Source organism: Ammospiza nelsoni, chromosome 5, assembly GCF_027579445.1.
Source record: "Ammospiza nelsoni isolate bAmmNel1 chromosome 5, bAmmNel1.pri, whole genome shotgun sequence".
Taxonomy (NCBI): Eukaryota; Metazoa; Chordata; class Aves; order Passeriformes; family Passerellidae; genus Ammospiza; species Ammospiza nelsoni.
The window spans coordinates 13,042,957-13,059,220 of NC_080637.1; the positions used below are offsets into that span (position 1 = coordinate 13,042,957).

The following is a 16,264-nucleotide window of genomic DNA, read 5'->3' on the forward strand; positions in this document are numbered from 1 at the left end:
TCTATTTCAAGTCCTTGCAGCAGAGGCACCAGCTCCCCTGCTACAAAATATGCCACACACTGAAATGGGATTAAGGATGAGGGAGAAGGATGGGTCAGAAACCCAGAGACAGCACAAGAAAAGCTGCTGGGAGGGTGAGAGGCAGGGGGACATGGCCAAGGGCCTGGTGGGGTGGTTGTGCTGGCAGTGCTTGGTGCATCCAACAAATCAGATCGGGGTATTTTACTGATGGAGTAAGACAGAGTAAGGGGAGTGAAGAACTTCACCCAAATCCAGATAAGATTTGGGTGAAGATCCAGAAAACCCTCCTGATTTCAAGGCTTGTGTCTTCCACCATTTGATGTTTTCTCACTTGTATTAATCTGGGGCTGAGGTTGTGCTTGCAGATGTGCCATTCTTCCCTCCTTTGCCTCTGGCTGTCCCGGCTGCCTTCAGTGACACAGCACGTTATGCATCAGCTCAAATACCTTGCTAAGGTTTCTTTGCCTAGTGGTAACTAAAATTAATCCTGTTCAAATGGCTTATTTAATTCATGTGACTTACCACTCTCTTGCTGGTGCCTTTGACCTAGCTGATATGGATAAAGACAATGAAAGGATTGGTGTCAAATTAAAAAGTGCTGGGTTCCTTGCTGCTTTTTAATTTAATTATCTATTACAGACCAATCTGACACCTTTAAAATGGAAAATTCACACTGCTTGGGGCAGCATATATTTCCCCCAGCTCTGTCATATTTTAACGCTGCTTTTATTCACAGCTTTGCAACTTTTTCCTAATGTACCATTCTAGAAGCAGCTAAATAAGCTAATCCCCGTGTCCCACTGGCATCACTGGTTTACAATGCACCGTACCTGGCTGCGAGCAACCTGGGGATAACAAGAGTAACTCAAAGTCTCCTGTGTGGTACATGGAGGGCTTGCTGAGCTCCGGGAACACCTGTGAGACCGTGTCTGGACGGGCTGCTTGGGTCCAACCCAGCTGGCTACTGACCCTCAGCCCACAGGATCTTACACAGACCAAAGCAAAAAACCAGAAGTGCTCTTCTCCATGTGGGGACAAATGTCCTCTGTTAATTAAGTTGAGAACCACCATATGGAAAAACCCGTGTGGCAAGAGGCCTGATGGGTCATGGCAGGAGAGTTTTATACCTGGGGAATGGGGAGCGGAGGAGGAGGAGCATGGCCAATGGGATACCAGTAGGGAGGGGCAAGGGGAGGGACTGACCAGGGAAGAGATCACCGGTGGGTATGGGGTAGAGGGGTGAGTGAGAGAGAAACCGTGTGATAGGAGAGGGGGAAGAACAAACCATGTGATACAACATAAATTATTCAGTGCAATATAAAGACTACTCTGTGAAAATCTCTAATAACCCAGTGCAAAACAACAACTAAATAAACTATTTAGTGCAATACAACACAGCTTTGCAACTTTTTCCTAATGTGCCATTTTAGAAGCAGCTAAATCAGCTAGTGAATAGTGAATCAGCCCGGTGTCCCACTGGCATCACTGGATCACAATGCACTGTACCTGGCTGCAAGTGACCTGGGGATATCAATGGTGACTCTTGTCCAGTCCTCAAAGTCCCCAGTGTGGTACACGGAGGGCTCGCTGAGCTCTGGGAGCCACCTGTGAGACCGTGTCTGGACGGGCTGCTTGGGTCCAAGCCCGCTGGCTATGGACCCTCAGCTCACACGATCTTACATGGACCAAAGCAAAAGGCCAGAAGCACTCTTCCCCACATGGGAATGAATGTCCTCTGTTTATTGACTTGAGAACCACCATATGGAAAAACCTGCATGGGAAGAGGCCTCATGGCTCATGGCGGGAGAGTTTTATACCCAGGGAATGGGAGTGGAGGAGGAGCATGGCCAATGGGATACCAGTAGGGAGGAGCAAGGGGAGGGACTGACCAAGGAATAGACCACCAGGGGGGTATTCTCTAATAACCCAGTGCAAAACAACAACTAAACAAACTCTGTAGTGCAATACAACACAGCTTTGATACTTGGATGTACCATTCCAGAAGCGGCTAAATCACCTAATCCCCGTGTCCCACTGGCATTCACAGCGCACCGTACCTGGCTGCGAGCGACCTGGGGATAACAATGGTGACTCTTGTCCAGTCCTCAAAGTCGCCGGTGTGGTACACGGAGGGCTCGCTGAGCTCCCGGGAGCTGCCCTCGCAGCCCTTGGTGCCGGGGGACGCGGGGTAGCAGCCCTCCTTCACCAGCGACCAGAAGAGCCCAGCGTCGTGCGAGTACTGCAGCAGCACGGGGGCAGAGCTGCTGTACTGGCTGGTGCAGCCAATGTTCAGCTGCAAAGAAGCAGAGAGTCAGAGATGAGGGAAATAGCAGGTTTGTCTTTACAAACAAGCTGTGGGTCTGCTGGTGGATAAAACTAGCACTGGGAGATAAAAGAAACAATGGGAAGGATTCTACTGATTGATGAATGGAAAAAAGAAATTTGGTTTTACAAATCAACTTTAGGTTTGCTGATAAATGAAATTAGATGTTGAAAGATGAAAGAAACAATGGGGGAGAAAAACACCTAAATTCCATAAGAATTAAAAATTAGAAGGGACAGGTATACATTAGAGGGAAATCTTTGGTATCAGGCGTATCAGGAAGTCTGTACCTCTCCAGTACCTCAGCAAAAGGGGAAAGAGAGAAGGGAAATGTATCTGGGAAATTAGGATAAAAAGGGAGGCTGCGTCCTCCAGAAAACTGAGAGATCCCAGGGGAATGTCCCATGGCCTCTCCCTTTATTGGAATAAAGTAAAAGGGCTCCTCAGTCTCCTTTTTGGACATAAGCCTCTGGTGTTTGTGGATTAATTTTCCTAACAGAGATGACATGAAGAAACTGCACTGTTATTAGTACTTATTGGCTGCAAACCACCTTTGACTTTTTGTGCTGGGAGGTTTAATGCTCTGAGCACTGGCTCTGAACCCTGCTGGCAGACTGCTTGGAGTCTGCTTCCTACATGGAAATATGACATTTCTTGGTAAAAATTCCCACTTTCCTTCATTAAGGTTGCTGAGTTCAGCACACAAAGAGGTGCAAAGAACTTTCCAAGGGTCCCTGTGCATAGCAAGCCCCAAACAGCAAACTCTGTGCAGGCACCTGCGTGCCCAGGAGTGGAAAGAGCTGTATCCTCTGGGATCCATCCCATCTGCAGCACAGTGTGCCCAGAGGATCAGCCTGACTGCCAGGTTAGCCCTAACCACAGCCTTGTCACTGCCTTGCAGGAATGATGTCTGGGAGCTGGCACTGCAGTTTGGGCCCCCAGAACGGAGTAACATTTGGATTAAGAAGAAAAAATGCATATTAAAATGTGAAATGAGAATGCAGCCAAGACCAAAATCAACGGCTGATTTGAAGTTTCAGTTTCATTCTTCAAGCTATCAGAAAAATATTAGTTTTCCTTAGTTTATTGCAGAAATTCTACTTGAGTTGAAGGAGGCAACATGTAAAACAAAATCATTCATGTAAAATGAAATAATTCTAACAAATTACTGTCTTTGAGCTTATCAATGCAAAATTATTCCAGTCTGCTATTTAAAATGGAAATTTCACACACTCATGAAAGCATGCAAATAGGACTAACACATTTATGTGCAGGCTGAAAAGCTTTCCAAAAAAGTATAAATTCAGTCCTTAAATAATAGACTTTATAAAGAAGAACTCACTGTTGTGTGACACATTCTCATGTTTTGTATAGTTATGTTACATTGACAAGTGCTTCAGTGATGGAAGGTGTACAAAACATTTTAAGTATTGTTGCTTTTTTTTAACCCAGACAATTTCTTAATTGCTGTTGATCATCAAACCTAGAAATTGGACACTTAGTCACTGAAGTACAGGAAGGTGGTGAAGAGGCAAATAGCATAACCCTTTTCCTGCCTAACTGGTATTTATGTATTGAGATATCCTTAGGTTTAAACAGTTTAAAGTATAAAACTACATGCAATACTCACAAGAAAATTGTACTGAAATCCCTCAGTTTGTATAGCATCTTAATAGCATATCTTTTAGTTGAAATTAGATTATTTTACAAATCCCAGTATTTCTAACGAACTTTCCTATTTATAGAACTGTGGGAATTATATTTGAAAAGCTGCCTGTAAACATCTGATCTTTTTAATAATTCCACTTGTAAATTATTCAGTGTCTGTATCCACCAATTATGTAAGGACCATGTATTTGTGGGGAACTCATTAAAATTGCATTGCAACCAACTTCCAGAATTCACCAATGGGATTTCATTATAAACTCAATAAAATTTTGATTAGGGTTCAGAAACAAGAGCTTGTCAAAGCAAATACACTTTCTTTGGAGCCCATATTCTGATGTATTGTCAGACCACTGAAATTTTTTGTAAGCTCTTTAAAGAAGAAAATGCTAATTGGAGCCTATATTCATTGACACAATAAAAGTAAATTATATGAAAAACACACACTGGAGTACAGAGCAGCTTGTAAGTCCTTAAATAGTTTAAAATACAAAAAATGAACCCAAACCACATTGGAGCTTTTGTACTCACAGAGCCCCAGATGGGGTAAATCCTTTTGGGCTTGACAGTGCAGTAGCATTTCCTAGTACTGACTTGAATATAATGACATGTACTTCAAGCCACTTCTGAAATTTTGTGCTGAAGAACAAAAACCTTTAAAACTTCTCCAGAGGAGTAAAAATTATTTCAAGCACCAAGGTTTTGGCTATTCTAGAAAGCAGGATGGCATTTTATTCTGTATGGGTTCATACTAGTGCTTTTCACGTCTTTTTACACAATTGTCTATTTTATCACCTTTGAACTGTGGCCCCAGTGGCACCTTGCAAATATTGGCTAAGGGCAGTTTTACTGATATTCTTGCACAGATTTATGTTTAAGGAATACCTTGAACTGCAGGACATATCCAGGCTTCAGGGTTAAATCTCGAGTCACTGCAAACCGGTCTCCATCGGATTTACCGAACAGCATGGCAGAGGGGGTGGCAGAGCAGAAACTTTCATTTTTGGTCATCCCTTCGTTGGCCAGCATCAACCATACACTCATCTGGTTCATAGGGTAATCAAATGCTGGCTTTTCATAAAAGTTCTGTTAGAAATGAAAAGAAAAGCCAGAGGTATTATCCCCTTGTGCTGTGACTTCAGAATAATTCCCAAAATGATGAACTTTCAAATTTTGCAATTTTTATTTTCTGTAGTTTTCAAAAAAAATTTTTATTGCCAAAACTTCAGTCTTGACTTTTTGCAGAGATACATCATTACATCCTCTGACACAAAGCTTAGGAGCCTGATGATTTTGTGCAAAGACCCAGGTTGTTCCCACACAGAGACGCAGCTGCAAGCACTGCAGCTGTCTCTTTAAATAAACCCAGTATTTTCAACGAAAACTATGTTCAAACAAGTCTCCTAACAGGATAGTTCCTGTTTCCTGGGGATGCCCACAGCTGGCTCTTGCTTATTACCTGTGGCAAGGTGGGATTGATGACAGGGATGATGTGCTTCTGCTTCTCTGACAGGATGATGATGTCGTCGATGGCCCACTGGTCGTACCCTTCCCCTGAGAACACCGGCTGCCACCAGCGAAACCTGGTGCAGGGGGTCTTGGCTGCAGCTGGCAGCTCCAGATACACAAACCTGAGGAACACAAACAGAGCAGAACCTCAGAGAGCACAGTTTGTAGAGAAATGTATCACTCAACAGGGAAAAGAGACAGGAAAGCCAGCAGCTATCTTATCTGTAAAAGTCCTCAGTAATTTGTGTGTCCAGAGAAGGGCAGCAAAGCTGGGGAAGGGTCTAAGAGAGTAACTCATATGAGATGCAGCTGAGGAAGTTTGGGTTGTTTAGTCTGGAGGAAAGGTGGCTCAGCAGAAACCTCATTGCTCTCTACAACTACCTGAAAGGAGGTTGTAGTAAGATGGGGGAATCAGCCTCTTCCCCCAGGCAACCAGGGACGTGAGTGCATTGCCTCAAACTCTGCCAGAGGAAGTTTATTGAATTTGCAGAGAATGATGGTGAGGACTCCATTGATATCAGAAGGCTAATCAATTACTTTATTATACTATATTACATTACATCTAAACTGAATGTGCCAAGCACTCACTCTGCACACTCTGCACTGAATCTTGTGACTGTGAGCTGATAGTCCCGACACACACACACACACACACACTTGGTCCTGATAGGCCAAGGAAACAAAACACCATCACTTTGGGTAAACAATCTCCATATTGCACTGTACTTTTGCACAAACACAGGCACAGCAAATGATAAGAATTGTTTTTCCTTCCTCTGAGGTTCAGAGAATGTGAATCTCAGAAATATTCTTGGGAAGAATTGTGCCTTGCTTTTCTCTGTGAAGAGAAATGTGGCTATACTGGTTCGGGTTGGACAACAGGCAGAGTTTCTCCACTGAAAAGGCAGTCAGGCACTTGGGCTCCTTGGGCTGCCCAGGGAGCTGGAGGAGTCACCATCCCTGGAACTGTCCAAAAACCCCCTGGATATGGCACTTAGTGATATGGTGATGTTGGATCAAAGGTTGAATTTCATGATCTTGGAGGCCTTTTCCAACTTTAAGGATTCTGTGATGCTATTATTCTATTTTCCCATATATCTGGATTCCTATTTATGCACTGCATATCAAGAAGCCTTCTTTGTTCTTCTTGAAAACTCTTTAAGACAGTGGATGTTTTTTCTGCTCTATTACTATATTGCCAAACACAATAAGGAACTGATTTGAGCTCTCTAGCTTTGAATTAAACTGTTCAGCTGATCCATGTTCTGATGCCAGGAAGTAATAGTGATATATGCCACCAAAATTAATTTCTCATTCTCTTCTGCTGATTGGTCCTATTTGTAGACAAAAGCATCCTTCTGTTACAATGGAATAGATTATGTAGCAGTTTTCTTTGGGTAAAATATTTCAGGCCTCCTATACAGATCTTTTGTATGCTGAAAGACATGGACTACAGGTAACAGAAATCGTGTTAACACCCATGTAGACAAATACAATTTAAATTTTCACTGACAAGGTATCTGACACCAAGTTTGAATGGCTGAACATGATTTCTTCTCCTTAAATATTTATTTAAAGAGCTTTTGCTTCATATGACATTAATGCATGTACATTAGATCTGAAATCAGAGTCAGAGGAAATGGAAGATTTCTGCACCTCTTTTAAGCAAGTTCTGTATTTGCTTGCTAATGTTTTGCAGATGTTAGCATTTTAGTCATGTTTCACATAGAAGGTGATAGGAAATTTTATATTTTACTTAAGACTGTAAGGCCCACTTTCATTACAGTTTTCATTCCCAGTGACAGGAGTTTACTGTGCCAGTCAGAAAAAGTAATGATGACTTCGAAGCATTATAAATTTGAATTATGATTAATGTTTTCATAAGTTGAGAAATATATATTTTTAAAAGCTGATGCAGATGTGGATTACTTAATTCAGATCAAAATTATACCTGGGTTTGCTGAAGTCAGAGAAATACATTTCTGCTAGTAGCTGCCAATTGATCCCGCCGTTATTGCTGTACTGCAGCAGCACACCTTCTTCTCTGCTGTCAGGTTTATTGCATGAAGAAATCTCTCCTCCAATCTGGATGTAAAACTGTACAAAATCCACCCATGTTGTGTCCAAATCCCAGCTTACCAACTGTCTTTTTCCAGCCTACAATACAAGGAAGAGAGGGACAATAATAATTTTAATTATGGCACCTTCACGATGAATAGGCATATTTAAAGTCCATTACAGATGAATATTACACACAAAATTACACAACATGGAGGACATTGATTTCTGTATCAACTTGGCTTTTTTTGTCTTTCAATTATTCTGCCTGGCCATCCTTTATGTCACCCTGATTTGATCCCACAAGAACTTTATTATTCGATTTCAATACACAATGAAAATTCACAACACAATTTCCACACAAGAATTTAATCTCATGGTCCCATGTGACTTCAGAGACAAAGAGCAGGTGCTGGATATCCTGAATCAACCCAGGCTAAATTTTTAAGTCTTCAGCTTTCTATTGATAATGCATGGAGCAGTAAAAAGTCCTTTTCTCTAGTCCTTCTTCCCTGGTCAAATCTTGCACTATACAAGGTTACCCAATCACTGAAATTGGCTCCTCTAATACCTTCCTCAAGGTCCATCTGCTACACAAGAACCAGGGATTGGCATTTTCTCTTCATGCTTCAGCTGAATAAAATTTGTTCCTACACAAAATGATATTCTTTTCCTAATAAGCGTTGTAAATCAGGAGTGTCTCAACTAAAACCTGTGGATTTAGTTTCAAGTTTACCTAAGCACAGCTAAGAGAAACAGGGAGCCTTGTAAAACTGAGTGAACAGCTTTTCCAAGTACGCTTTTGAACTTAAGAGGTCAATGTGGTCACTCTGTGTGTGTTCAGAAGACAGAGCATGTTCATAGAAAAAAAAGCTTTAAGGTTTAAGAGCCTTTTATTGTAACTGAAATTATCCCATAATCCTCTTCCCTTTGTGCCCTGGGGCTTGAGGCTGAACTTGTGGACTTCCACATCACCAAACCTACAAGATGCTGGTATGGGATATGAAGCTGACAAGGCAGGACACAGGATGAGAGCAGTGTCCCCAGGGAGGTGACCTGCATGCCCTGCATCTGGCACAGCCCAGCACAGCATCAGGCTGCCACAGCTTTTATAGGTAGGGCAAAGCCATTTGTGTACAGATGGAGAAATGATGCAGGGATCGTATTTCTGCGTTTATTAAAGCAGCTTCAACCTGGCACCACCCCCCAAAAAGGACCAGAACTGTCATCCTGCCTATTTACAATTCCCTTAAAAAAGTGTGTTTCTGTCCATCTCCAAGCATAAAAAGATTTAAAAAGGAAAACCAAGGTTAAGTTATGACGCCTGTGTTTTAAGTAATGTCACTTGTACATTTGGGATCCTTATGACAAATTTCCAAATAAACTTGAGATAAGCAAGTGACGTCATCTAGCTGGACACATGTAACAAGATTTAGGAGCTGAGATTTAAAATATCATCTGTGTTTTTTAATAAGGTGACAGATGAATTTAAATCCTGTTCCATTCACATCTCTTTCTTTGTTCTACACAGCTGAGGGTAAACCCAGCAGAGATAAAAGTTTACTGCTTTCTTTCTCTGTCTTTTCTTGGCTGGTATAACAGCCTAGGTGCTGAGCTCATTTGTGGACCATACCAAATAGGGCACCTTGCACTGTGGGACTGACTGCTGGAAGCTGAATTCATGGGGTCTGAAGTTTTGTTGGCTTGTACCACTGATGACAAGGCAGCAAAACCTGTGAAGAATCCTTTGACTCTCAAAAAGCTCATACAGGATACAACTATACCAATTTAGTCTGGAATTGTTCTTGGTTTGGTTTATTTCATTGTTTATTCCCAGCTGAGACTGGAATTCCCTCCTGGATGGTGCCTTGAGAGTGAGAAGAACTCAGCCCTGGATGCAGCCCTGAGCTCCTGGGTGCAGCCCCAGGTGGCTAATGCTGGCCAAGGTGACACTGATAATCTCTGGGTGGTTTGCTTCCACAGCTTCATTGGAGACACTGGAATTTGAAACTGTCACCGTCGAATGGAGCCAGAAATGGGTACTAAGGATGCAAACACCCTTGCTGTCCCATGGCCTGTGTGTCCTGACCTGCAGTGGGCCAAGCTCTGGCCCTAAAACTGTTCCAGGTAAGCTTTCCATATCTGCACCCCACAGCAGGTGTGCCTGCCAAAGGGGTAATCACAGGCCCAGGTAAACTGAGAGAGGGCATGAGTGACATAAAGCCTCAGGGAATTGCTAATTGAAAGAGCTCTGAATTGTGAACACACCTACAACTGATTGAAATGAGTTGTAAAACAAAAACTAGAGGGTTGTCAGGACAAAGCCAACATTAATTCTGGCAGCAGTAATTGATTATGACAGCAAACATTAGACATTCAAATAAAAAGTGGCTGTTTGAGCAAATGAAAAGAAATGTGAATATGAGCTCCCCAAAACAATACAGAACTGTTTGGCAACTATAAAAATAATTTTTTATAATCCACCAGTATGGCCCCTAGACAGTGTGAGAAAGATCTAAACAGAAATTAAATAAACCACCTTCTGTTGACGGCACACAGACTGCTACTACTCAAGAAATGAGTGATAACATAACCCTTAGAGATCAATAGAAAGAAGCCAAGAATTTCTAAATGAGTTTTTCACTCCTCCTTAGCAGGAATCAGAAGAAAGATCATAGCAGGTTAATTCTAATTTAGCAAACTACTTTTGAGAAACTTAGCATAAGGAACCAAGCCAGAAGGAAAAACATCTAACAGGGAAGACAATTATGTATAAAAATCCAATTATCACAATTAGCTAGTTATACTGATTGGGCTATTACGAAATTTTCAGTGCAGAGCTTTATTTCCAGGGGACCTGGATGCGAGACTATGTAGGAGTGCTGAAAATTATTTCATGGGTTAGATTTTTGTAATGAGGTAAACAACACACAATTGCACAGCGTTGCATATTGGGTTATTCTACTGGGATTAATCTGGCTCTCATGACAGCAGTGGCAGTTTGATCAAACCTTTAAAGGAGAAGCACATAGCTGCATTTACACTCTTCCTTTCAATTAAGAACAAAACAAACCTTAGTAATAGACCTGAGGAGCAACAATACAAAAATAAATCAGTGATTACAATGCATAATCTTAAGTTTGGTCATAAAGATCTCTTTTTATTTTAGCTATAATTGCTACTAATTAGCAGAATTCCCTATATCTCCTTCCTGTTCTATTATTTTTTTGTCTGCAAAGTATCCAAGTTATACAAAAGAATATTCTCCTTCGGGTTAAACATTTTCTAAAAGCCTGAAAAATGTGTTTTTTCAATAGTTTTGTTCCTGTGACCGCAAATTAAGCTGCTTATGTCCTGGAAAGCCAACCTTTCCCCATCTCTTAGCCAGGACAGTACAGAAGAAACAGTACAGAAAATGGGAGCTGCTGGAGGCTGCAAACTGAATCTTAAAAAAGAAAATGTCCAAGTAAGACATTGTGAATAGACACACTTCCCAGCACACTGGCAATTTATTGCCTTTCATTACAGCTGATATTTCTTGGCTACACAGTGCATGTGTCTTTCCCCATCTCTTTTGATTGCTTTGTTCTTTACCTGCAGAGCATAGCTGGGCTGTTTAACACGTGTCTAATATCACGTGCAGCTTCTTTCTGCCACCTCCCTTCTCTTTGCCTCACAGCCACATGATGCTCCACAGAAACCTGCAGTGTGTGCCTTTATCAGTGCCCCAGCCCTACCTTGTTGAAGTAGAGTGAGGAGCCAGATGAGATGACCCCACAGCCCTCCTCGGGCTTGACGACTTCTCCCCCAATAATTTCCTGCCACTCCGTCTTCAGGGTGTCTGGGTTCTCAAAATCAGACATGATGGTTGAAGAAAGGGGATTTTCAGGCTGACATTCAGTACCCCGAAACCCTGAATCACACCTGGAGGGAAGTGTAAACATAACAAGTTTTAAGGACTTTATTTGATACTGGCAATTAGTTAAGGCAGTGCACTGACCTTATAAAATTCGATGTGGACAACCATAATTGAAAACAAAAATCATTCTAGAATTGTGGTTTTGCATCATGGAAAAAAATCTGAATAACTGGAAAATTGGAAAATTTTTTTATAAAAAAAACCCCAAACCCCTGGGGTCTCTAGAAAGTTTGAGGCTGTCAGGGAGTAGCAGTCTGTCCTTGGTGTAGCACCCATTCTGACAGTGACTGCCGAGCAGAGCTCAGCTGGTCCCTGGCATCCTTCTGACTCAGCAAAGCAGCTCTGGCCCTGAGCTGGGGCTCTTGTGAAAAAGGCTGGAATGGCCACCAGGACACCTGGAGCAGGTGAAAGCTCTTCCAGTGCTTGGATCTGCCAAGGGTACAGCTCCTTGGACAGGCTGGTGTGGAGCAACTGCTGCTAATGCTGCTTGAATGGTCAACCCTGCAGAGTGCTTTTGTTTTTTTAATTTTTAATACAAAAATAACAACAGCCAAAAAAAGGAAAGTATGGAAAACAGTAGGGTGCCTGAAGTATCAGGAGAGCATTGCTAGGAGGGTCTGACAAATGCCTCATACCTGCAAACCCCGTGGTCACACCAGCCATGCCCGCTGCACATGTTGGGGCACTGCTGGCCAATGTAGATGTTGTCCAGGGCCCACTCATCCTGGGCTGTGTAGTAGCACTGGCTCCAGCGGAAACGTGTGGCACTGGACCTTAAAATCAATAACAATGCATCACTTTTGGATTCTTTACAAAATGGCAGGAAAAGAGGTAAATGTAAAAAAAAAAAATGAAGTTAGTATCCCATAGTATCCCAATCCCAGCCTGGGGTGCAAAGGCTGGCACAATCAAAGACAGCTTCTTACAAATTAACTTTCTAGATGATGCCAGTCACGGCACAGGGCTATATAATGAACTTTCCAGTGGCTGATGACATTTCTGAGAAAGAGCACATTGTAGGGATTTTGAGAATTATTTTAAGGCAAGCCTAGCTGTGAATATTACTGGATTTTTATTGTGCTATGGTTGCAAAATTCGAAAGGTGTATCTAGGGCATGACTTTGTTTTTTATATTTTTGGTGACAGTTAACAGGTCATAAACTGCCTAAAGAGGTTTCTCCTGATATTTATTATTTCAACAATTATTAAAGTTCTTGAGTGTTAGTGAATACCAACTATTTCCATTCAACAATAGTTGACTTTTTTTCTTAATATAATTTTTTCTGTTTTGGTCAGGATGGTTCTAAACTAGATTTTGCGCACATACCACTGGTGACATTGAGAGCACAAGTTTTTGTCAAAGATCCTGTTTCATGGCATCTATTTTTTCCTGCACTGCAAATAGCTTGCTGTTGGCCAACAACCCAAAATCTGCAACACCCAAGGTTTCTGGTGGGGAATTATCAAAATAAATTCCTTGCCTAACTAATCTCTGGATATTTGTAATATTCTTCAAGCACAAAACCTTGCTCTAGCTTCTCCATTCTAAATAGTTTTATCTTCAACAGCTTTTTTTTCTTTACAATAGTGAAGTCAGCTAATACTATCCATTAAAAATGCTCAGTGTTGGCCCTTTAGGAGATTGTCCAATTCAACATTGACATTTTTCCATGGGAGTGACTGCTGCTAGCCAAACCCAGCCTGACACCCACCACCCTCAAAAACCAAGGCTGGAGAAGAAAGTAAATAATGAGAAAAGCAATCTTTGTCATCATCAAGCCTTCTCAAGCTACCCTGCCAAACTGTGCACATCCAGCTGGTTACAGACACTGGCTGGTGGCCACTCCCAAACAGGGGATACAGAGATTCTACACTCCAAGTAAAAAGGGGTGGTGGTGGCGGCAATGTGGGCACTGAGGCTGGATTGCATTGTTGTGGAGGGGTAGGACAGGGAAAGCAAGGCTGACTGAAGAGAACTAAAAATCCAATTTTAAATGGGATATGCCTGTGTCTGGCCAAGGGCTGGTTGGGGGTGCTGAGGAGGAGAAGCAGGCAGCTCCTATTAGAAGCTTTTCTAACTTGTTTCTGAGCCATATGGTTACTTTATGATGGCACAGGATAAAATGCTGTTACTCTGCTTGGAGATACAAAGGCCTTTCCCCACCCCCAATAATTTATGTAGAATAAGACTTATTAAAATGAATACTGTAAAGGTGGCTGAGCCACCTGCTCACACGTATGGAAGTGAAGAAATGAAGGGAGCAGACCTGTGCAGCTGAAGAGGACAGAGTGGCAGAGCAATTAGCCACTCTGGCACATATGAGAAGACTGCTACATGTATGGATAAATTTTTAAAGTACCAGTTACAAATTTCTTTAAAAAACATGTGAAGCTGCCCAAGGGCTTGATTTTTAATTGAAATGACCCTTGTTGCCTGTTTTAAGTGTCTGTTTGATATTGCAAATACTGTAAGCATTTTTACAGCACTCAGAGTTAATCTGCAGGGGCAAATCTGCTGATTAAATACTCCCTCAGGATGTAATGTATTGATGAGTTACATTACAAGAGCTATGAATTATCCATTAAAAGTGTGCAATCCCAGTAATCATCACACAAAGGACTTCCCAAGCTTGTGAAGGCACAATGGGCAGTCAATATTGACTGCAATTATTTACTGTTTATTTTTGGAGTGTTCTGAAGTCAGCACATCACTTTGATGCTGAGGTTCATGTTCCCATCAATGGCACCACAGAGAGCCCTGACAGAGGCTGTAGGCTCTGGAAGGAGCTGTAATGACTGGTGTTAACTCTAATGTGTGCTGAGGAAAATGACAATACTGAAACCAAAGAATGGTGTTAGAGCAGGCAAACACATCCCCTGTGAACTCCCAGCACAGTAAAACTGTGTCATGTAATTTTCCAAGGTAGCAGGAGGGAGAGCACTGTGTTTGGGCATCCCTGTTTTTCATCAGGGAGGGTGTATGGGTGGAGTTGGTGTGATACCCTGCAGCCCTGGGGTGTTACAGCAAACCAGGGGAGATTTACAGTGATGCAGAGGCAATTTCACCATGCCATGGAAGTCTCATGGTGCCCAACAAGTGGTAGTGCCCCCTAAAATGAGCTTGGTGTGGCATTGATGGCATTGCCTTGGCTGCTGCCAGGTGCACATGGCCTGGAAGGGCAAATGTGCAGGTGCATCAGGGCTGTGCAGGTACATCAGGGCTGTGCAGGTACATCAGGGCTGGTTCAGGTGCATCAGGGCTGGCTCTGGTGCATCAGGGCTGTGCAGGTGCATCAGGGCTGGTTCAGGTGCATCAGGGCTGTGCAGGTGCATCAGGGCTGTGCAGCGCATCAGGGCTGGTTCAGGTGCATCAGGGCTGTGCAGGTACATCAGGGCTGTGCAGCACATCAGGGCTGGTTCAGGTGCATCAGGGCTGTGCAGGTGCATCAGGGCTGGTTCAGGTGCATCAGGGCTGTGCAGCACATCAGGGCTGTGCAGGTGCATCAGGGCTGGTTCAGGTGCATCAGGGCTGGTTCAGGTGCATCAGGGCTGTGCAGCGCATCAGGGCTGGCTCTGGGCACAAGGCTCACTCCTGACCTGCACCCTCAGTAGGGAGAGCCCAGCCCTGTGCAGTGGCAGAGGACACCTCTGTGCCCAGGGGAGCACAGCACCTGGAGCCCCAGCTGAGAATATCCCTGTGCAGCTCTGCCTTGGGGCTGTTCCCAGGGCTGGGTGTGCACAGAGCTGCCCTTTGCTCAGGATCATGCTGGTTTCACCTGACCAAAATGTTTCCCTGGAGAGTCTCACTGTCCCATTCCTGCTGCCATCCTGACAGGTGCAGAGCTCCATCTGCCTCCTCGGGTTCCAGATGTTGGCTGCACATCAAGCTAAGGGTGCACTCAGCTCCACTCGTTACTCAGAGGCTGCCCCAGGCCAATGAAATGATTGTTCCTCTCATTTGAGGGGAGGGGAAGAAGAGAGGAGGCTCATTACCACCTGGAGATGAACATGTTGCCCAAATGGAGGCATGTGCAGCAGCTGGGGGCTGGGGACAGCCCAGCAGGGAGGAGTTGTTTTTACCTGCAGACAGACAGCTCTCCCCTGGGGACAGCTTTGCCACCATGGGAATCCCAATGCCCCAAACTGCAAAGGACAAGGGGCGCCCTCCCCTTCCCACCCAGCCTCTGCCAGGGCTCCTGTGGGAAGCAGTGCCACTGTCCCAGGGCTGTGGGCAGGGACAGCTCTATGGATTCAGAGTCCTCCCTGGGCGGGGATAATGCATGTTAGGCTGAAGTGACAATTGCAGAAGCAATGCTGCTGAAAAACCAGTCCTGCTCGCTGCTTTTGAGAGCTTTCCAAGGCTGCTCTGCATCTCAAGGTAACAACAGCTGAAGAGGATTATGCTGTTAAAAATGGTAATCAACCATTTAAAAAAGCCATGTTAATTAAGAAAAGAAAATAAGGAGATGAGCGTCAGCTGCATCCTTAGTGATAAAACACTGCTTTTGTGGGCAGTCACTGTTTGGACATCTATTGAAATGGGAGGTGCAGCACTGAGGAGCTACGGAAGCATTTCTTACAAGAAAAATAAACTTCCCTAGTTCCTCATAGTTTCTCCATTTTTTTTAATGCTACTAGAAAGCAATCTGGCTCTCTAATGACATTATATCTAACTCAGGTTGATGTCAAATAAAAGTCATTTTTGTTGTGTGACATTTTACATAAGCACAAGGAAATCATGTCCCAGAAGTACTGCCAGTGAAATGATG

The 16,264-nt window shown here is 43.3% G+C and overlaps 1 protein-coding gene across 2 annotated transcripts in view; it reads right to left on the reverse strand.

Moving 5' to 3' along the window:
• The window catches only part of RELN (reelin), a 284,897-nt gene that overhangs the window by 68,754 nt on the left and 199,879 nt on the right, over window positions 1-16,264 (reverse strand). For both annotated transcript variants that reach the window (XM_059471986.1, XM_059471987.1), the window contains exons 23-28: window positions 12,131-12,268; window positions 11,314-11,500; window positions 7,470-7,675; window positions 5,469-5,640; window positions 4,895-5,095; window positions 2,079-2,314 (exon numbers count right to left, since the gene is read on the reverse strand). In XM_059471986.1, coding sequence (XP_059327969.1) covers window positions 2,079-2,314; window positions 4,895-5,095; window positions 5,469-5,640; window positions 7,470-7,675; window positions 11,314-11,500; window positions 12,131-12,268 — 1,140 coding nt within the window. The remainder of the gene's footprint in view (window positions 1-2,078; window positions 2,315-4,894; window positions 5,096-5,468; window positions 5,641-7,469; window positions 7,676-11,313; window positions 11,501-12,130; window positions 12,269-16,264) is intronic.